Here is a 21,633-nt window from a genome sequence, read left to right as displayed (position 1 = left end):
CCTCAGGTAGCAAAATCACTGTTACAACGTGAAACCCCGAGAGGGGTTTGACTGTTTTCTCTCCATTAGGAGGTGGCAGTCTTTAAACTGTTTTACTTTAAAATGAATTTCTACTTGTAAAGGTTGGGAGCCACCAACCAATTAGAAAAACTGCCTCTCAAGAGTTCTACTATCCTGGGCGGTGACGGCGCACACTGACGGTCCCAGTACATGGGAGGCAGAGGCAGGTGCATCTCTGAATTTAGGCCAGTCTGGTCTACAGAGGGAGTTCCAGAACAGCCATGGCTACACAGAGAGACCCAGTCTCAACAAACAAACAAGAAAAACAGCAGAAAAAGAGCTTCAACCCCCCCCCCTTTTGTCACCACACAGAGCAGGAACCTTCCCTGTACTCTTGGAATAACTGAACCTCAGGAGCCACTTGGCAGTACTTTCAGAAGCCGCAGTCCCAGACCCGGACCCCAGAGGGTCTCACCTCGAGGACTGTGGGGTGGAGATAAGCGGCTACTGCCTTCCTCCTCACTGCCTGTATCGGGGTCACTGCTGTCCTGCAGCCGCTCCTCGGGGCTACCAAGCTCCTGCCTCTCTCGGTCTTCAAAGGGTCGGGGGAGGGAACGGACAGTCACAGGCAAATCCAGGCGGTCATGGCCTCTGCTGGGCTACGGAAAACAAAAGGACAAGACCAGGAGATAGAGCAGGCACTGGTGGGCGAGGGCAGTGAGCCCTCCAGGATCTCAACACACCTCATCTCTTGAGGTTCACCAATGACCCCCCCCATCAGTAGATCGACCGCCAACTGGCTCTCCTCCCAGCGAGACAAGTTGTCTTCAAGGCTCATCTCTACATCTGCTGGGCCCAGTTGGTTCTCCAGTCTCAGGCTTACATACAAGGACTCCAGGTATAACAATGCCCGCAGTGCCCCACCAGACTACTAGGAGAAATCTGGGGAGAACAGAGCGGATTTGCTTGTTGAGGTGCTGGAGATTTGCACAGGCCTCTACCACTGAACTTGCCTCGAATTTCTTTTCAGTTTAACTCGTATGATTATTTTTAAAAATATTTCTATGGTTTATTTAACTTTATTTTATGTGCATTGGTGTGAAGGTGTCAGATCCCCTGCAACTGGATCTTCAGAAAGTTGTGAGCTGCCATGTGGGTGCTGGGAATTGAACCCAGGTCCTCTAAAAGAGCAGTCACTGTTCTTAACCACTGAGCCACCTCTCCAGCCCCTAGCTCGTATGATTTTGTCTGTACGTGTGTACACTTGTGTATAAGGAAGACGCCAGAGGTCTACCTCAGGGGTCTTTCCTTAAGAGGCATTCATCTTGTTTGATGAGACAGGCCTGCTATTGGCGTGGAACTCATCAAAGAGACGAGGTGAGTTAGCCAGAGAGCCGGGAGGGTGAGCCTGTCTCTGCCTCCCCTCCCTGGGATGGTGAGCAAGGCACCATCAGGCCTAGGACAAAGGAAGGTTCTGAGGGATTGAGCTCAGATCTCACATTTACAACTGAGGCATTCCCGCAGCCCCATTAGTATTGTCATTCAAGTCCCTTGTGTTGTCACTTGGAGATTATGCCCAACAACTAAGTGTCCTTGGGGTTCTGCAGGCTCTCCGGTTCCTGAGATTCACTCCACCACTCCAGGAGCCTCACCTGAGGGGGATTGAAGCTCAAGTAGAGAGCGTCGCCTGCTGGAAGGCTGCGGCGACGAGGGTCCAGAGGCCTGCGGGCCCAGGGGGCCTCTGCTGGGAGTGGCTCATTTTGGCCCAAGGCTGCCAGTTGTCGGCGGGCCTCTTCAGCCTCCCGCTCCAGCAGGGCCCGGGCTTGTTCACTTTCCCGGAGACGGGCCTCCAGGCTGCCAGCTTCAGTTGCCCGCTCTTCACCCAGTCGCCGGCAGCGTCTCAGCTCCTCCTGAAGCAGCGTGTGTTGCCGCTGCAGCAGGGCCAATTCCGTTGCCTGTTTCTCAGGAGCCGCAGGAGCAACTACAGCCCGGCCAGCTTCGCCATCCCGAGAGTTGGCTCGGGATAGCTTTTCCCATCGTTCAGGACCCTCGGGGAATCGGGCTTCCATCAAAGTGTCCTGCTGGGCCACAGCAGCCTGAGGATGGGATGAGGCCAAAAGGTGTTTCAGAAGCCACCTACCTGTCTCTCAATCCCGGGGACCCAAAGAGCTTGGCTTGGGGGAGTATGTAGGCCTGTTAGAAGGACTGTCACCTACAGGGACACTTCGGGCTGGCTCCTCCCCTTCTTCCCCATTCCAGCCCTTGCTCACTAACCTGAAGGCCATGCAGAAGTCCATAGAGATTGACCAATCGCTGTAACGCCTCCTATGGAGAGAGAAAGGATGGATGCACCAGTGCCCAAGCTTAGGATAAGTGACTAGAAGTTGTAAAGCAGCTGCGGAAACAGTAGTGCCTAGAGACATACTTTAAGTCCAGACACCCCCCCCCCCAAATCACCCAAACTAGGGGATGATTTCTTAGATAGAGAACAGTTTCCCTTTCCCTCTATCTCCTCAACTGCAGAATCCCCACCTTACCTCCTGGGGTGACCTCAACTGATTTCCATTCCGATCCTGCAGAAATGAACAAGGATGGGGAGTCAGCAGGCACACACACACCTGGGGGCCGCCCCCAGTACTAGCTTTCTACTGAACAGCCACACGCCAGCTGTGCCCTTCCTCTAGCCACTCCCTGACTCTCTTGAGAACCCACCTTTTGGCTGGCATCTGAGTCTGCTCTACAGAGCTCAATGGAGCCATTGAAAGTCCTGGCCTCTCCATCTGTTACAGAAGAGAAAGAGAGGACACTTACCTCCTTAGGGACCTGTAACCCGCCTCCCAGCCACTCCCACCTCGCTCTCATGCCCCATACTCACTAGCAGTGACCCCAGGACTGGTGTTGCCACTATCAGGTTCCAAAGGTAAAGCTGGTTCTCGGGGTGTCAAAAGCAGATCAGCACCAGGCCCCACCAGCAAGTCTTTCAGGCCTTCCACTGAAGGGGAAGAGGAGGCAGAGACAGGAGACAATACTGAGTGGGATTCGTACGACACACAGTGACTGTTCAAGTATTTAGGGAGTCAACATCAGGTTGTGGGGTTTCAGTCAGCCATGTTGCACCCAAGGGACCCCAAAGATGTCCCCTGAAAGAGGGAGGAGCATCCAACAGCAAGGTCAGCTCTCTTCCTCCCTCTTCCCAGGAACCGGACCCAGGACAAACCCTCAGGGGCCTTTAAGGGTTGTGGGGTTGAGATGGCCCTGGTCTGAGCGACAGCCTTGACACTTCAGAAGGAGAACCCTCACCTTCACGGATGGCATCTCGTAACAGTCGCTCGCCTCGAGGGGACTCAAGGGACTCAGAACGGAAAAGGCCCCTGGGCAGGGCGGGCAGGGGCATCCCACTGACACTATCTTCATCTGCCTGGAAATGGGTCATCTCAGCAAACAGTCCGACCTTCTCCTGGAGCAGCTCCACCAGCGCTCGGTCCTTTTGCTGCAGCTCCACTGTGGACAGGAAGAGGTAAGCATGGAAGAAAAGGCCCAAGGACCCAAAGAGCCGGTGAAGGGGCAGCCCAGGGGACAGGGTCAGCACAGGCAGAGGGGCAGAACTTAATTCTGGACTTGGAGCCTCCCCCTGCCGACCTCCCAAAAACCTTGTGTGTGATATAAATCATTGTTAACTTTGTTTATAAAAATCCGTGAATCCCAGCACTCAGGAGGCAGAGGCAGGTGGATCTCTGTGAGTTCGAGGCCAGCCTGGTCTACAGAGCAAGTTCCAGGACAGCCAGGGCTACACCAAGAAATCTTGTCTCAAAACAAACAAAACCAAACATGTGAAAAGGGTCCAGGCTGTCTCTCTCAATCTCCATGCTCATTTAGAGCCCGCGCAGAATTTCATTTGGTCCCTGGCTCCCTGCGTACTCAGCTGTGCTTCCCAGAGTGACTTGCAGTTAGACGTTGCTACATGACTGACTTCCGGCCTCATGTGTGCCTAAGGCTGGTCTCAAACTCCATAGATAGTTGAGGATGCTCTGCTCCCCAATAAGGACCAGGAATTTGAATACTTAGTACACAGTTGGTGGCTATTTGGGGAAGGCTAGGGGGTGGAGCTTTGCTGGAGGAAGCACGTTGGGGGGGGGGGGCTTTGGAGTTTCAAAAGACTCCAGCTCTCTCACCTGTTCCAGATGTTTGCCACCTGCTGTTCCTACCATCATGAACCCTCTGGAACTGTAATCCCCAAAAAGTTCTTCCTTCTTTGAGTTGCCTTGGCCATAGGGTTATATCACAGCAATACAAATGTAGTTAAGACAGCCCGACCCTAGCACTGCCTTCCAAACGCTGGAGTTACAAGTGCACACCACACACCCTGTTTTTTTTTTTTTGGTTGTTTTTGAGACAGTTTCTGTGTGTGTAACAGCCCTGGTTGCCCTGGAACTCGATTTTGCCTCGGACTCAGAGATCCACCTGACTCTGTCACCTGAGTGCTGGGATTAAAAGTGTGCACCACCAAGCCTGGCATCAACATTTATTCTTATGCATACAGGTGTTTGGCTGCGTCTATGTCTACGCACCATGTACATGCAGTGCCCTCAGAGGCCACAAGAGGGCATCAGATGTCCTTGGGACAGAGATCACACACACACAAACACACACGTATGCCTGTATATTCATATATACACATATACATACTATGTATGCGTATGCACATATATGTATGCATATGTATGTATTCATCTACACATGCATATATATAGATGTATATATATATGTATACACACATATACACACACATATATTTATTTACACATACATACACACAAATATCTATTTGCACCAATCTTACAAAACTGTAGCATATACTTCACATTGTTTAAATCCTAGATATAGATCAGGCCACATGAAGCTTTCATTTTTTTTTCCCCTAAGATTTACTTATTTTTATTTTATGTGTATAAGAATTTTGCCTGTTAGACTAGAGAGATGGCTCAGAGGTTAAGAGCTCTTCCAGAGGTCCTGCGTTCAATTCCCAGCAACCACATGGTGGCTCACAACCATTTGTAATGAGATCCGGTGCCCTCTTCTGTCATGCAGGCACACATGGAGACAAAACACTGTGTACACAGTAAATAAATAAATCTATTAAAAAAGAAAAAAAGGAAAGAAAAGAATTTTGCCTGCGTGATTGTATGTGCACAATGCTTGTGACCAAGGTGGCCAGCAGGCATTAGGTCTTCGGAACAGGTTTACAGACAATTGTAAGTCACTAAGTGGGTACTGAGAACTGAATCGGGGTCCCCCAAAAGAGATGCAGAACTTCTTGAACCTCGGAGCCACCTCATCAACCTCTTTCTCATCTTTTCCAGAGCTGCATATTTGTATGGCTACGCCGTAAACCGACGCACGCCCTGCAGGGAACTTACTCTTGATCCTCCGGAGGTAGGCCTCATCCTCTGTCTCGATCAGAGGGAAGTCCTCCCTAGAGGGACATCTGCAGAATAACAAACAGCAGGATGAGTTTGTGGAAGAGACACCAGCAACCATCCTGTCCTTCGCACACACTTTACAGACCCCTTCTAGGGAGACGGCCTCTCCCACTGGGGCTCCCTTTGCTCTGCACCAACTTTCCCCACCAACCACTAAGGAAGGTTATACAGAGCCTGCACTGAGGACGCAGCTCTGGGCCTTGGACACACAATCTCTAACTTGGGTCTAACTTGGGGGGGGGGGGTTATTCTGTAGAAACAGTCTTTAAGAACGCATTAGTCAACTTTCTTGTTGTTTCTCGTGTTTCTAGCTTTTGATCCTCTGCATGTCCCCACACCTGATTTACGTGGTGCTGAGGATGGAACCCGGGGCTCCCTGGTGAGCACCCTACCACTAACTCTGTTGTAGTTTTTTTTTTTTATTCAAGTATTATGAGTTTATTTTATTTATTTTATTTATTTTTTTTTATTGAGAAAAGAAAAAAAAAACAAATTTCCTCCTCCTCCCAGCCTCCCATTTCCCTCCCCCTCCTCCCACCCTTCTCCCCCTCCTCCCACCCTTCTCCCCCTCCTCCCACTCTTCTCCCCCTCCCCCCACTCCTACGTAATGTGTTGGCTTTGTGGGAGCCTAACCAGTTTGGATGTTCACCTTCCTAGAAATGGACGGAGGGGGGAGGACCTAGGACTTACCACAGGGCAGGGAAATCTGACTGCTCTTTGGTCTGTTGTAGTTTTTTAAGACCTCAGCCCAAGTGAAGTGGGTCCTGAAATCCTTTTTTTTTTTTTTTCTCCCCTTGAGACAGGGTTTCGCTGTAGTTTTAGAGCCTGTCCTGGAACTAGCTCCTGTAGACCAGGCTGGCCTCGAACTCACAGAGATCCACCTGCCTCTGCCTCCCGAGTGCTGGGATTAAAGGCGTGCGCCACCACAGCCTGGCTGGGTCCTGAAATCCTTATGCACCAAAGCTGACCTTTAACTCTGAATCCTTCTGCCTCCACTTCCCAGGTATTGGGGTTATAGACATACATGCCACACCTGGCTGTTGTCAACATTTTCTGCCTGAGCGTCTACTTTTTCCCCATTTAGTTAGACATTTGGCTGATGACTTCAAATCCAATGTCCTAAGATTTACTGCTTTAGCACAACTGATTTACTTCCTGAATCTACTGTGTGGAATTTATGGATAAACCGCACTCAACTCATTAATAGCAATGCTTTAATTATCCTATTCTTTCAATTTTAGAAAATAAAGATAAAATGCTACAACCCAAATAAGAGCCTTTTTCCTATTGCCAGTGCTGTTAGTGAGGTTACACTATCACTAGCTGGTAGGGAAGTCACCACGTAAGAGCTATGTAACCCCTTGTCAGTGCAGAATACTTTGAGGAATAGCGGGGCTGTCTGACCATAAACTATAACTTCATGTATCTTTCTTTCTGCTTCTTCTTTAGACAGGGTTTCTCTGTGTAACTCTGGAGCCTATTCTGGAGTTGGCTATGGAGATCAGGCAAGGCTGGCCTCAAACTCACAGGGATCCGCCTGCTTCTGCCTCCCAAGTGCTGGGATTAAAGGTGTGCACCACCACCGCCCGGCTCATGTATCTATCTTGGCTCATCTTGATTTCCTCCAACCTCTGCCCCAGTTTCTCACGATGGGTTCTGTTACCAAGGAGTATTCTGCCCAGGACCTGAGACCATGGGACCCCGAGGCCATATATACACACAGGCAGCAGGCACGCACTCACACGCGCACGCTCTGCTGAATGACACGGATCCAAGTACTACGGTCATCTCGGGACGCTGTGTGCACCTCGTACATCTCAGGCGGGCCAGCACTGATCAAAAACATCCCCTTTGCCTGGTTGGCAATGTCTCTTACGATCAAATTCTGTAAGGATACCACCGAAGGCTTGTCCTGTCAGGGAAAAGGAAGAATTAAGACTAGGAATGTTAACCCTTCATATCTTGGTTCTCAGTTCTAGAATATCAAAGGGATTGAATGCTGTGTATGTAAGATCACAGGCCAGTACCAGCCAAGATTTAGAAGTGCATGTGAGACCCTTGATATTCATATCCCCCTCCAGGGGTCTCAATATGTAACCTGAACTGGTATTGAACTCATGTAGCCCAGGATAGCTACACAGTTGCAATCCTCATGCCTCTGCTTTCCCAGTACTGCTATTACAAGCTTCTGCCAGCTATGCTTTTGTTGCTTTTTGTTTTGCTTTTTGAGACGGGGCCTCACTATGTAACCCTTGACTGGCTTGGAACTTGCTATGCAGACCAGGCTAGGCTTGAACTCAGAAGTCTGCCTGCCTCTGTCTCCCAAGTGTTGGATTAAAGGTGTGTTCCACCATTCCACGGCAGAGTTTATTCATTTATTAGAGTTGGGATCTCTCATATAGCCCAGGCTAGACTTGAACTCACCATGTGGCTGAGGATTACCTCGAACTCCTGATCCTCCTGCCTCTAACTCCCAAGTGCTGTCGTTACAGCATGTACCACTGTATCTGGCTTCTGAGCTTTATCTTCATTTCTACAAAGTAATGCTAACGATGGGCTTTCCTCACAGGACAAGCATGCCTGTGCATGGCACTAGCACCTGGTAGCTGCTCTTACTTATTATACAGAATTAACAGGTATAACAGGTATTTATGTCGTTCTTGGGTCTGATAAGAACAATGAGTAGGAGAACAGAAGGAAGGCTCACCAAGGCAGGAAAGATGTACTTCTGGTCCTTTTCCTGGAGAAACACTAGCACATCTGTCATCAGCAGCAGCAGCACATCTGGCCAAGATACAAAGTTTGAAAATGGTCAGCACTAAGGTAAAGCAACTGTTTGCCTTCCTCCCGAGGACCAACTCCATAATCAGACGTGTCTGGATTCCCTAACAAGAAGGGAGGTATTCTAAGCCTTTAATTCCCATGTCCAGCATCTGACTAATGCAGAACCTTTTTAGGTACCATTTTATTTATTTGTTTGCTTGTTTAAATATTTTGTTGTTGCTGTTGTTTTCCTTTTTTTTTCTTTCTTTCTGTATTTCTATTTACTTATTTATCTATATTTTTTTGATTTTTCAAGATTTTTCATCCGGGCGGTGGTGGTGCACACCTTTAATCCCAGCACTTGGGAGGCAGAGGCAGGCAGAGCTTTGTGAGATTGAGGCCAGCCTGGTCTACAAGAGCTAGTACCAGGACAGGCTCCAAAGCTATAGAGAAACCCTGTCTCCAAAAACCAAAACCAAAAACAACAAGAAAAGATTTTTCAAGGGTTTCTCTGTAGCTTCGGTGCCTGTCCTGGCACTCTCTCTCTGTAGCCCAGGCTGGTCTCGAGCTCACAGAGATCCACCTGCATCTGCCTCCCAAGTGTTGGCACACTGGTGTTCTTGCCTGCATGCATGTCTGTATGAAGGTGTCGGATTCCCTGGAACCCGAGTTACAGACAGCTGTGAGCTGCTGTGTAGGTGTAGGGAATTGAACCTGGGTCCTCTGGAAGAGCAGCCAGTGCTCTTAACCACTGAGCCATCTCCCAAGGCCCCTTTTTAGGTATTCTAATGAACTGACACAGTTCTGCTTCTTACTTTTGCACAGCAGAGGGACAAGGTTAGCTTCCAGGAAAGCGGCACTGCAAGGCCGTCCCACCAGCCTGGATTCATCCCATCTCCAACCCCAGCAAGCCCTGCTTCACTTCCAGGCTCTCAGAGCCTATGGGTCCTGCACTCCCAGGAAGGGAGGAACCAACGACCAAGTCTACAAAGACCTGAATGCCATAGTCAAGACCACACAGCCACCCTCGGCCTGTGGGGATTTTACTCAACTGTGGACACAGAGGGGAGGGCTTTTGCTAATCCCTCAGAAATAGAGCTCTCCAGCCTTGCTATTTTTAACCCTCAATGCTTTATATTCTTAGCTGCTGCGTGGGAGGGATGGGAAGGAGAGAAACGGATGGAGGAAGAAGCCTGCTAAAGACTGACAGTACCCAGGCCCTAGGAGTAGGAATTTCACAGCACAGCTGGAATTTCATAAGGGCTCTGGCTTCGGGTATCCCCCCATCCTTGACCTCTAAAATCAAAGTTTAGAGTTGCTATTTTCTTGTCCTGATTTAGGTGCAAGGACTTTATCAGTGCAGATAAGTTCTAATAAGGGAGCCTGTGGAAGAGTGCCCAACCCCCAAGCAGGCCTGTAGACGGTTCTCTCTTTCCAACCTCCCTGCCCTTCAGAGTTCAGGCCCCACTGTGGGTCTCCCAGATGTATCTCTGTTGTCCTAGCAGAAGGGATTGTGGCTGGAGGAATCTCCTTCTCATCTGTGTCTCTATGTCCCTTTGGTTAGGACAGGTAGTTCGCTGGCCACTCACAGACCACAGAAATGAATGCATTCCGATAAAGACGTCACTGCTGGCCCATACTGTCAAATGCAGAGTTTAGACTTCTGCAACCATAGGTTGGTTACCTCTTTGCCTCCGGAATCTCACCCTTGGTGGAAGGCTGTAGAAACAGTCCCGCAGGGTGGCCACAAATCCCGTTCAGATAATCTAACCATGACTTGTCAGGTCTGCCAGGGGCCACTGACCTTTGAAGCGACCTGCGGCTGTCTTCCAGAGCAGGCAGCCATCGTGGATAAGTTTACGCCGCAGAAGTTCCTCTCGGCCGAAGGGGCCCTTGCCAGGCACAGGGGTCTGAGCTCGAGGGTCCATTCGGTTGTAGATCTCCTGCAGGCGGGCCCCCTTCTCCAGCTCGTGCACATCCTGGTCCACATTGGACAGCAGCTCCTTCACCAGGCCTAGCGCTGCCGTCAGGTCTTGGCACTCTTCTTCAATGCCTGGTGCCACCAGATGCCCAGCACGAGAGAAGGTTTAGCTGGCGCCATCGCAACCCCAATCCATCTGAGACTGCTCAGAGCTCCCACCCTTCCCCGGGAGGCCCTGACCGCCGTGCTCTTCCTCACCGTGAGAATGCTGCAGGATCCGATTGATGAGCACTGGGTATTTCGTGATCCGCTGAGTCACCAGCAGAATGCACTCCTGGACCCCATGTCGCTTCAACACAGCTGAGCGGGTCACTTTCTGTAAGGGAAGACAAAAGCTTCAACACAGCTGAGCGGGTCACTTTCTGTAAGGGAAGACAAAAGACTAAGGGGACAGAAAGACTGGGAGCCAAAGCTCTGCTGCTGGCCCACCCTAGCATCTGCCCCATGTTGGCCTGAGTAGAAAGCTTCTGGGAAATGGGGAAGAGAATGTCACAGGTCTGTGGTGATGACCAAGTCAATAGGATATGAAAACGAGTCTAGTGTCATCTTGCCCAGTGAGGAGTGGCAACTGACAAGGTCTGGTTATGGTACATGGAAGGCAGAGGAATCGCTGTGAGTTCAAGGCCACTGTGGTTTACATAGAGAGTTCCACAACAGCCAGGACTTATATAATGAGTCCCTGTCTCAAAACAAAACAAAACAAAAAACCCAAAGAGGCCAGGCAGTGGTGGCTCATGCCTTTAATCCCAGCACTCAGGAGGCAGAGGCAGGCGGATCTCTATGAATTCAAGGTCAGCCTGATCTACAGTGTGAGTTCCAGTACAGGCACCAAAGCTACACAGAGAAGCCCTTTCTCGAAACACCCCCCCCCCCAAAAAAAACAAAGAAACTTAAAGAGATCTAAAAGCACATAGGCTCCACAAGGGTGTTCAATTGCCTCCCTTTATGCATGTGCAGAGGGCATATGCTACCCTGGGGGTGGGAGAGGTTTGGGCCATGAGAAGGCTGAGCCTGGGCTTGGAGATGCTTGCTTACCCGGATGAACTGCTGGAAGCGCTTGTCTCGAGCATACAGCTCCTTATAGAGCTTTAAGGCCTTGGTGTGGCGGCTGCAGAACTCCGAGTAGGTCTTGCGCATTTGCTCTGCGCTGGAACCTGAGAACTAGAAGTCGGGATAGCAAGACCAGGTCAGCACACCTCCAGCCTCCTGACAGTCAGCTTCCACCTCTCCAGTTCTCCTCAGCTTCCCTTCCTGCTACCAGAGTTTGGTTGGAGGTAAGAATTGCTCACTCTACCGGGCGATGGTGGCGCAAGCCTTTAATCCCAGCACTCGGGAGGCAGAGGCAGGTGGATCTCTGTGAGTTTGAGACCAGCCTGGTCTACAGAGCTAGTTCCAGGACAGGCTCCAAAGCCACAGAGAAACCCTGTCTCGAAGAATCCAAAAAAAAAAAAAAAAAAAAAAGAATTGCTCACTCTTTGGCCAACAACACGGTGGGAAAGAACTGACTCCCAGAACGGTCCTTGGACCACCACACGCTCACGCACATAATTTTTCTTAAGGAAAGAGCCCGGTACACTAGTGCACATCTTTAACTCAGCACTTGGGAAGCAGAGGCAGATGGATGTCTGTGAGCTACAGGCCAGCCTGGTCTACATACGAGTTGCCAGACAGCCAGAGCTACATAAAACCTTGTCTCAAAGCAAGAAATGCTCACTTCTGTCCTAGCTCCTTCCGCAGACTTCACCTAGGAGCCCTGCCTTTTCCTACCTGGCTGATGAGCAAGTCACCCAGACGATGGATGACAAAGTTCCGGGTGCTGCCTGGACATAGGGCCTGACGCCGGCGTTCCAACAGCTGACTGAGGAAGCGTGTGTGAATGTCACTGAGCTCATCCACACAGGGGAACAGGCCCTGCACTACTCCAGGCTCCAGCTGCAACTCTTCCAGCATCCCGGTGCGGAAGAGGCGCGTCATGATCTTCAGTGTTCTTACATGGTGCAGCTCTGTCTGGATCAGCTCTACGAGACAAAGGGACATCTGTCTATGCACCCTACCTTGGACACAACTCATGATGCCCCAGGAACTTTTGGGAGTTAACTCCTGCATGACTGTCATCTTAGGTCATTTTCGAGTTTGTTTGTATCTCTATGCCTTGTCATTTCAAGCTGGGAACAATTTGAGGAGAAGAATCATGTGTGCCAAGTGTGAAGGTTTCCCTGTTCCCAGCACAGGACTGGGCGCTGGGCGTGGAAGAGGCAGAGTGAAGACTGGGGACTGAGTGAAGACGAGATCTAGGCGGGGTCTTGGGAGGTGGGTGTAGTGGTGCATGCCTGTAATCCCAGAACTCAGGATGCCAAGGCAGGAGGACTGAGAGTTTGAGACCAGGCTGGCCTACACCCCGAGACTCTTCTCTAAGAAAAATAAGATTAAAAACAAAAAAACAAAAAACAAACCCGAACGGCACCAAGAAGTAGGTGCACAGGGACATGGTGGCCAAGGACAGAAGAAGGTGTCCTGACAGGTGGGTAGCACAAGGCAGATGCAGTCAAGCAGGGTCTGGTAGAAGCTTGTGTGTCCCTGGGGCTTACCGTAGATGACATCCTGCTGCTTCATCACCTCCTTCTTATGCTGCTGCAGGAAGCTGCTGTCCACCGCAAGGCTCCACGAATCTGCCGCAAAGTCCTTCTCGTCCATCTCAAAGTCACTCATGAGTTCGTTGTAGATCACTTCTGCACCTGGATATCGGTGCAGGAGCCACCTCAGAACGCAGCTCTCCTCTCCGGACCTGGGCCCTTCCCTGGATCCTCTCCCTTCCTCCCTTCCAGGCTTCTTACACCAGCCACGCCAGCATGCCTCTCCTCCATGCTGGGCCTGCTCACCTTCATCAATAAGGGATTCCACGGACAGGGTTCGGTTCCGCATGTTGAGGGAGTCTGTGGACTGGGAGAGGATCCGACGCAGCCCCAGGGGAGACTCATCATTGAAATGTCTGAAGGAAGTGGAGGCCATCTACATCACCCCCACTCGGGCAGGAGGTCCCTCCCCAGGTCGGGCCCCTAAGGACAGCTACTCTGTTTGAATTTATCTTTCACATATCTGTCTCCAGTTCCGAATTCATGGGCAGAAGTGGTGCTCTCCTGCCGGGACCCCTCTTCCCCAAACAGAAGCTCACCCAGCAATGTTGGTGGTGGAAACACTCTTGGCCAAAGACAAGGAGGAGCGGCCACGCCGTGAACCAAGCAGGGACTGCCGAAAGCTATCAGAAGGGTAGATGGCGGAGCTTGGTCGCTCTCTGGTGGTTGCTGTAAAGAAGGAGGCCAAACAGGAAAAAACTGAATTGCTCAGCCCTTTGGTCTCCCAGGCTCAAATAGAAATAAGGTGAACTGCTCCTTACAGACAGAGACTGGCAAACCAATCAAGAAAATGTCTCTGTCCACTGTGCAACCCCTCAGCATGAATTAAGAGTCTGTTCTTGGCGGCTGGAGAGATGGCTCAGAGGTAAAGAACACTAGCTACTCTTCCAGAGGTCCTGAGTTCAATTCCCAGCAACCACATGGTGGCTCACAACCATCTGTAATAAGATCTGGTACCCTCTTCTGTATTGTAGGTAGGATACATGCAGGAAGAACCCTGTATACATAAAAATAAAGATCTTAAAAAAAAAAAAAAAAGAGTCTGTTCTTATTTGTTCTTCAACCCCAGAGAAGCCTGTGAGCAAAGCAAAGGCCAGAGAGGTGAGACCAGTCTGGAGTGACCCAAGCTGGAGAAGGAACTTGGGCACTATGCTTCTGATCTGACGTGTGACAGTTGTCACAGACAATTCCCAAATGAAGAACAGATAAATGGCGATCATAAAAGGATGTTGCAAGGCTCAAGTAACCAGCCAGCCTTGTCCCTCAAACCTATTTGGACTTGTCCGTCTTAACAGTAACCCCAAGATTAAGGACCATCCCTATGCCACTCCCCAAGACACTTCCATTTAAAATGAGCTGTCTGTTCCCGGGTATGACCTCATGGGGGCAGTAGAGATCATGGGCTCAGGAGCTTGGTGGTCCAGGGACCCATGGGAACTTCCCAATTACTCACTCTTACTTCGGAGAGAAACAGACTGCAGGGCAGTGTTGTTCTTCAGCAGAGCAGCTTTCTGTTGCTGTGGCACAGAGCAAAAGAGAGACACCAAGAATAGCTGTCACCCAAAGACCCCCACACCCAGGACAAGCCAGGACCTAGCGGCTGCCCTGCCCTCTAGTTAGGCAGGGCTGTGGCCTAAGGGGGCAGGTCTGGGCTGCCCCATGGCAAGGACAGGGACATAGCGGAGGGAATGAACGGAAAAACAGACAGACACTGCGATCCCTGCCCTCTCCCCCAACCCTCGGCCTACCCTGCCCTCTCACCTTCTGCTTGACCTTGGTACAGTTGGCCAGGGTGTCTTTACAGCGGTTGTGGATAGTCACATTGCAGGCTGGGAGGGTGGGGTAGAGAGGGTGAAGGGGAGTCTGGGTGGTACAGGAGGGGACACACCCACATGTAAACACCCAACTTCCTAGGCAATGCATTCTGCAGACACTCTTCCCAGCTTCCCAGAATCTCATGCCAATCCCTCCCCTGCTTCCCTTATCCTTCAGCATGAATGGAAGTGAGAGGGGTCTGCGACCCAGAAGGCTGAACCATCCTGTGGCCTGAGGAGATGACGCTGGCTGATGAGCACGGGGCCTCCCCAGACCAGAGGGCGGCTCTCTGCTGGGATGCCCCTGGCCCTGGCCCCCTGAGGAAAGCTCCCTGCTCCCTTCACAGATGAGGAATTTGGTCTGGATACTGTTTCCTAGCCCAGGTCACCCAGCTGGTGAAGAGTTAACAAGTTAAACTTCAGTGTGCCTTAATCCAAAACCCACACTCTTGCACAGTGGTGGTGGCGCACGCCTTTAATCCCAGCACTCGAAGGGCAGAGGCAGGCGGATCTCTGTGAGTTCGAGACCAGCCTGGTCTATAAAGCAAGTTTCAGGACAGTCAGGGCTACACAGAGAAACTCTGTTTCAAAAAAACAACACACACACATACATGCACACACGCACGCACGCACGCACACATGCATGCAGTCTTCTGCACTAACTCCATCCAGGATGCTTCTCCGTTCTAGGCCTGTAAAGTTCTGTTCCTCCACTAAGGCAAACTACAGCTCCCACACTCCATCTGCTTCCGCCCATCCCCCACCCACCTCTCCATGAAGCAGGAAAGGAAGAAGGAAGAGCAGACCCTGGGCTTAGGACCATGGACTGTCTCCTTCCTGACCTGCCTTCAGTGCTACAGCTCACCCGGAACCCTCCAACACCACAGGAAACTGCTACCTCGTGCAGACAATGCCCAGTACCACGCTCACTTCCACAAATATAAGGCTCATAGGGTGGGGCAGAAGGGGACAACGGAAGCAGGGCTGTGGCAGTGCCTACCGTTGGAGCTCCCTTCTCCTACCCCCAACACCTAGTGTCTCTGGATCAAACCTCCGCTTTCCACCTGCTCTCAAAATAGTGCTACCCACCTCCCCTGTTCCCCTGGCAACAAGCTTCCGGATTGAGTATTTTGTCAGGTCTCCAGGGGGATCTAGATTGGGGTCCCTCCTCATCCTTTTAGCTCTAAATCAAGTGGTAAAGAAGTAGGGAGGAAGGCCCCATTAGTTCTTCCTGGGGTTCCTTCCCAAAGTCATAAAGGGAGTCAGAGTCAGGCCACAACACCCCTGTTCTACTCAGGAGGAGGCATGGGGCTGGGGGGCAGGGCAGCGCTGCAGCCTCTGCACTGGTGACCCAAGGAGACAGCAATTCCTCTCTGTGTTCCTTCAGTACAGAGCCACCCTGGGACAGGGTGAAGGTTGGATACATGCAAGATTAGGAATTTTGAGTCCTCCTCCATCACACAGGTCTCAACAGCATTTCTTTATCAGGGTTAAAGAAATAGACAAGGCCTAATTCCATCTTGTCCTTGAATCAGCAGACTTCAGATTCCACCCACATGCAACAAGGGGATCCCCAAGTCGAAAATGTCCAGTGGGGCCCAGAAAGATGGGCAGAGGCAGCTGCAGGGTTGGCAGCTTCCCTTTTCCCTAGCTCCTCTCCCACCCCGGTTCAAACACACATTCCTGCTCCTTTCCCAGACAGTTCCCCTAACTGTCAACAGCTGTTCAGAGGGCAAGGGGGATACCCAGAAAGTGACAGCTGGAAGGACAGGAATCCCAGACTCTGCCAACCTACACCCAAGAGACCGGACCATGCCACATTCCAACAGCCACCACCCAGTGTGAGGAAGGGCAGCAAGGGAGGGGCCAAGCACCTGGACATGGGACTTGAGCCCAGGTGGGGCTCAGAAAGTAGAGTCCCTTTTAAGGATCTGGGGTGGAAAGGGCAGATGGAAGGGGCTAGGATTGATGACGACCCAGTCTGAGTCACCTGCGGGGACCAACAACTTACTTGGGCAGATGAGGGCTTCCTTGGCTGTGATGCTCTTGTTACAGGCGTAGCACATAGTCATGCCCGAGACTGAGATGGTGGTAAAGAGGTGGCCGTTGGTATAGCGAGCGTCCTTGGCTTCCTTCATCTTCTCCTTTTCCCGGGTCTGCAGAAAGGTTGAAAGATAGAAGTGAGGCCAGGAGAAGCCTAAGCACTGGCTTCCAGAGAACCAGGCTGAAAGCAGAGCCACGGAGGAAAAGCCTGCCTAGAGAGGGTGGATGACCCCAGTCGCCAAAGCACAGGGCAGTCCGTCCCTAAGGTCCCTAGGCCTCTGGCCTACCTGGCCCCGGCGACTGGGCTGCCTCCTGTTGCCACTCATCTTCCTAGCTCTAGATCTCTAGCTCTAGATCTCCGCGTCCTCACTCCACCTCCCAGGCTTAGCTCTGCTCGCCCCCGGCTGCTGGATGCTTTCTCTGTGCTGGGGGAAGATGCGCAGAGAGGAGGGGAGGACCAGAGAAGCAGAGGGTGCCAGCTCACCAGCGCTTTCCAATCTATGGGAGTTAGCTCCTCTCATAACCATGACAACGGGTGTTGGAGCTGCTGTCTTCAAAGCAGTCATGAGGAAACAGGGGTGGGAATGCAGGAGATTCCCTTATTAGATTGGCTGGGGGGACAGAATGCATCTTCAGCCACCCCAACCCAGAGGTCAGGACCCCAAACTTCTAACTCTTCTACTTATTCTCAATCAGTCAAAGCCCAAAAGATCCACCTCTGGTCGTGTGTGTGTGTGTGTGTGTGTGTGTGTGTGTGTGTGTGCCTGTGTGTGTGTGGGTGCTCAAGTAGCCAAGAATACCCTTGAACTTTGGATCTTCCAGCCTCCCCTGCTCAGTGCTGGGATAAAGCACTGTAGTGCCCCATTTGTCCCTGAGGAATACCTTTGCCTTTAAGTTTTCTCCCACTCCATCCAGCTTCTGCAAAAGTCCTTAACTTCCTTTCTGTTCCTCCCCAAGTACCTGACTTTTCCAAGAGCCAGAAAAGACAATACTGGCTGTGGTAGCTCATGCCTATGAATTCCTGCACTTGGAAGACTAAGACAGGAATATTGCAGCAAGCCTGGGCTATAGACAACTTTCTCAAAAAACAAAACAAAACAAAAACCCAAAACACAAACACAGACACACACACAGACACACACACACACACACACACACACACACACACACAGAGAGCACTTACAGAGTGGAGGTGAGAAGCTTGGGAGTATGGACATCTTTAGCTATCTAGTAATATGGATGATGTGAGGGCCAATCTCAAAACACCACCACCAAAACAAACAAACAAACAAACAAACAGGTCAGAAAAGGAAGAAAAGCAAAGGCACCTGCTGCCAAACTTGATGACCCACACGGTGGAAGAACCAAACTGACACCCACATTCCAACCATGGCATGTACCCAGTAAATTAGAAAGGGCAAGACAGCCGGTATACTGGAGTGCGGCTTTAATCCCAGCACTCAGGAGAGGCAGGCAGATATGAGTTCAAGACCGCCCTGGCATACATAGGAAATTCCAAGCTAGTCGGGGCTTTACAGTGAGACCCAGCATCTAAATTAATTAGTTAATCAATTTAATTAGAGATGTTAGAGGGCAAGGACAAAACCATGCAGGCAGCTAAAATAGAACTGAGGAAACGGGCGGGCATTCTAAGACAGAGAATTATAATTCAGTGACGAAAACACCCAGCCTGGGCCTGCTACACCACTGACCACAGGGGCAGTCGGAGTGGGGGAGGATGGGGGAAAGGGGAAGTGTGGAGGTGCTGAGTCAACAGTGCAGGGGCCAGAGAGCAATGGACCACAGTGCCCTAGGTCTTGAGCTGTCCTGGACCAAGATCCTTCTGTCTTGGCCCTCAGGGTGACCTGAGGTGACAGAGCCCGGTGGTCTGCAGGTCGTTCCCTACCATCCCTCTTCACGCTTCCTCCTCTACCCCAGCTACTCTACTAGTTTTTGAGTCAGGATCTCACTGTGTAACCTGTCTGGCCTTGAACTAAAGGCAATCCTACTGCCTCAGCCATTCAAGTACTAGGCTTACAGGCATGCATCACCAGGCCAGGCTTCTCTCCTTGTCCTGCCTGTCTTCCTTGCCCTGCCCTGGTCTCTCCTTGTCCACAGACTTCTTTCTATCAGCCCTGCAACTACTTCTCCCCTCCTCTCCTAAGGGACACCCCTCCCTCAGACTCTTCTTTAGTGGCACCTGCCTGCCTGCATCTCTAGCAAAGTGTCCCATTGGTCTATTCTCCAGCCGACTGTGGGAAAGCATAGCTCTTTAATTGGATTGTTTCTAGATCAAAGTCACCTCAAATTCACCTTATGGGACTTCAAAGGTCAAGTCTAAATATCTCTTCCCGCAGACATATACTCTCCCTCTCTCCACCTCTCTGCCCTCCCAGCCGTCTCAAGGACACTGATCTATAGAAAGTATGAGCATGTCCGACAGACGAGCCAGCAAACACGACAGCAGCAGTAAACAGAACAACATGCCTGGCTGGCAAGGGCCACTCCAAACACAAGTGTGTGCTTAAGACACAGTCTTTCCTCATGGTTCCCTGTACTACCTGCCTAGACAGTTCTGCTGGAAGTGGGAAGGGACCAGGGACTGGGGCCAGAAAAGGGTTCCAGCCGCCCTTCCCCTTCTCGGCACCACTGCCCATGCGGACCCCAGTTGCTCTGGTCCCTGCCTTCCACCTGTCAACACTCACCCTCTCTTGAAGCGGCCCCTGTTCTGAGTGGACGAGCAGCGGGCAGCAGCCACAGCAGCAGCACATCCCAGCACGGGCACTGCCCAGCAGCAAGCGGCCCTGGCACTGCCTGGCACTATTGTACTGAGACCGCCCCAAGGCTCAAGCTGTGCAAAATGCAATGGCATGGCAAGTGCTTACCAGGGGAAACACAGCAAGCACAACAGCCCTTCATGTCCTCCAGGCCCCAGTATGTCCACCAGGAAAGGGTCTATCACAGCTAGGGGTGGTGTGCACACCAGGAAAGGGTCTATCACAGCTAGGGGTGGTGTGCACATCTGGAATCCTAACTATTTGGAAGGTCGAAGTAAGAGGATGGACAGTTCAAAGACAGCCTGGGCAACTTAGCAAGACTCTGTCTCAAAAGAAAACTCTAAAAAGGGCTCCAGGTTCAAGGGTCTGGTAGACATGAAGCATTGGATTCAATCCCAGCACCACAGAGGCAAGAAAGACCTGTCATTCCCCAATCCAAACACCCTTTCTGCACAACTCAACCCTCTGCTGGCCAGCTCAGTGCGCCCTGCTTCCTCTCCACAGATCCGGAAAGCCTTCCCCGCTCACTGATATTATCCAGGCTAACGCTACACGTCAGGTTAACTGAATATAGAAATGAGCAGGGCTGGGTGTTGGGGCATACACCAATAAGCTCAGCACTGAGAGGTTGAGGCAGAAGAATCAGGAGTTCAGGGTCAACATCGTTTTTTTTTGGGAGGGGAGGGGTTCTTCGAGACAGGGTTTATCTGTAGCTTTGGAGCCTGTCCTGGAATTAGCTCTTGTAGATCAGGCTGGCCTCAAAGTCACAGAGATCCGCCTGCCTCTGCCTCCCAAGTGCTGGGGTTAAGGTCAACCTTCATCTTAAGACCCATACCTAGCAGCTGGACTGTGGTGGCGCACACCTTTAATGCCAGCACTTGGGAGGCAGAGGCAGGGGGATCTTTGTGAGCTCGAGGCCAGCCTGGTCTACAAGAGTTAGTTCCAGGACAGGCACCAAAAACTACAGAGAAACCCTGTCTCGAAGAAAAAAAAAAGACTCATACCTAGCACAAAGCCTCAAGTACAGCAGACACCCAATGTATGTTCAGAAATGGGGGTACAGCCGGGCGATGGTGGCGCACGCCTTTAATCCCAGCACTCGGGAGGCAGAGGCAGGCAGATCTCTGTGAGTTCGAGACCAGCCTGGTCTACAGAGCTAGTTCCAGGACAGGCTCCAAAGCCACAGAGAAACCCTGTCTCGAAAAACAAAAAACAAATAAACAAACAAAAAAAACAGAAATGGGGGTACAGAAGGAAGAAAAAACAGGGTCTCCAGCAGCACCCTCATCTGTGGGTACCCTTTGCTAGCCTATGAGAACCTTAAGAACTTCAGCCTCCTTTCCTGTCTTTCCTCTTGAGCACCCCACTTCCTCTAACAGAGACCAAGAGGGTCTCCTATGGGGGTCAGAACACCAACAATGGGAAACCTCCTTCCACCTTATTTCAAGCAGGGAGGGAGCTGAGTGCTGACAAGTTTTCTCCATTTTGTGCTCTAGGCTAAAAGAAAACAATGATAGCTGGGTGGTGGTGGCAATCCCAGCACTCGGGAGGCAGAGGGAGGCAGAGGTCCGGGAGGCAGAGGCAGGTGGACGGGACAGAGGCCAGTTCTGTTCTACAGAGCTAGTTCCAGAACAGGCTCCAAAGCTATGGAGAAACCTTGTCTTGAAAAAGACAAAAAGAAAAAAAAAAGAAAGAAAAGAAAACCAATGAGGCAAGAAAAGTAAGGAAACCTAGACTCAGGCTTCCCAAGCTCCTCAGGGCTGTAGAGTTAATCGGGTGTGTCAGAGCTGCTCTCCCCAGGCCTGAGTTCTCACTGTCCTCCTCTCTCCATACCAAGGCCTCTGGGAGAATTGTGTGGTATTCACAATCACCTCAGAGGGCTCTTGGAGGGGTCCACTGGGACTAAGAGCCTGTGGCTCCGCCCTGGACAGCAGAGACACAGGGTCACTGGGTTGGGAAGGGAAGGGCTGCTGGTCAGCGGTGCAGTACTTGCAAACTTGGTTTCAATTCCACAAGGGGAAATCTCTGAGACTGGGAGTGAAGAGAGAAGATTCCTGAGGTGAGTCCAGGAGGAGGGCTTTGGATAGACTGTGGAAGGCCCTACGCCTTCCGAAGCTCCAGGGAAGGAAATGGAAGAATGGG

At 51.2% G+C, this 21,633-nt stretch overlaps 1 protein-coding gene across 10 annotated transcripts in view; it reads right to left on the bottom strand.

The window, feature by feature from the left end:
* Arhgef2 (Rho/Rac guanine nucleotide exchange factor 2) overlaps positions 1-21,633 on the bottom strand; it is a 55,291-nt gene that overhangs the window by 3,955 nt on the left and 29,703 nt on the right. For 6 of the 10 annotated variants that reach the window (XM_041655340.1, XM_041655342.1, XM_041655341.1 and 3 more), the window contains 20 exons: positions 16,683-16,827; positions 14,619-14,686; positions 14,311-14,374; positions 13,397-13,526; positions 13,104-13,213; positions 12,813-12,959; positions 11,992-12,242; positions 11,260-11,385; positions 10,423-10,540; positions 10,048-10,296; positions 8,188-8,264; positions 7,223-7,392; positions 5,418-5,485; positions 3,301-3,501; positions 2,876-2,992; positions 2,713-2,780; positions 2,538-2,573; positions 2,275-2,325; positions 1,653-2,096; positions 476-659 (listed from right to left, as the gene is read on the bottom strand). In XM_041655340.1, the coding sequence (XP_041511274.1) occupies positions 476-659; positions 1,653-2,096; positions 2,275-2,325; positions 2,538-2,573; positions 2,713-2,780; positions 2,876-2,992; positions 3,301-3,501; positions 5,418-5,485; positions 7,223-7,392; positions 8,188-8,264; positions 10,048-10,296; positions 10,423-10,540; positions 11,260-11,385; positions 11,992-12,242; positions 12,813-12,959; positions 13,104-13,213; positions 13,397-13,526; positions 14,311-14,374; positions 14,619-14,686; positions 16,683-16,827 (2,824 nt within the window). Of the gene's footprint in view, positions 1-475; positions 660-1,652; positions 2,097-2,274; positions 2,326-2,537; positions 2,574-2,712; positions 2,781-2,875; positions 2,993-3,300; positions 3,502-5,417; positions 5,486-7,222; positions 7,393-8,187; positions 8,265-10,047; positions 10,297-10,422; positions 10,541-11,259; positions 11,386-11,991; positions 12,243-12,812; positions 12,960-13,103; positions 13,214-13,396; positions 13,527-14,310; positions 14,375-14,618; positions 14,687-16,682; positions 16,828-17,001; positions 17,119-19,419; positions 19,438-21,633 lie in introns of those variants that run through there. The other 4 variants (XM_041655349.1, XM_041655346.1, XM_041655343.1 and 1 more) reach the window with 4 other exon arrangements.

Source organism: Microtus oregoni, unplaced genomic scaffold (genome assembly GCF_018167655.1).
Source record: "Microtus oregoni isolate MIOR12 unplaced genomic scaffold, Mior012 000007F_ref0000211, whole genome shotgun sequence".
NCBI lineage: Eukaryota > Metazoa > Chordata > Mammalia > Rodentia > Cricetidae > Microtus > Microtus oregoni.
The sequence above is the reverse complement of the archived record's forward strand: the minus strand, read 5'-3'. Positions and strand labels throughout refer to the sequence as shown.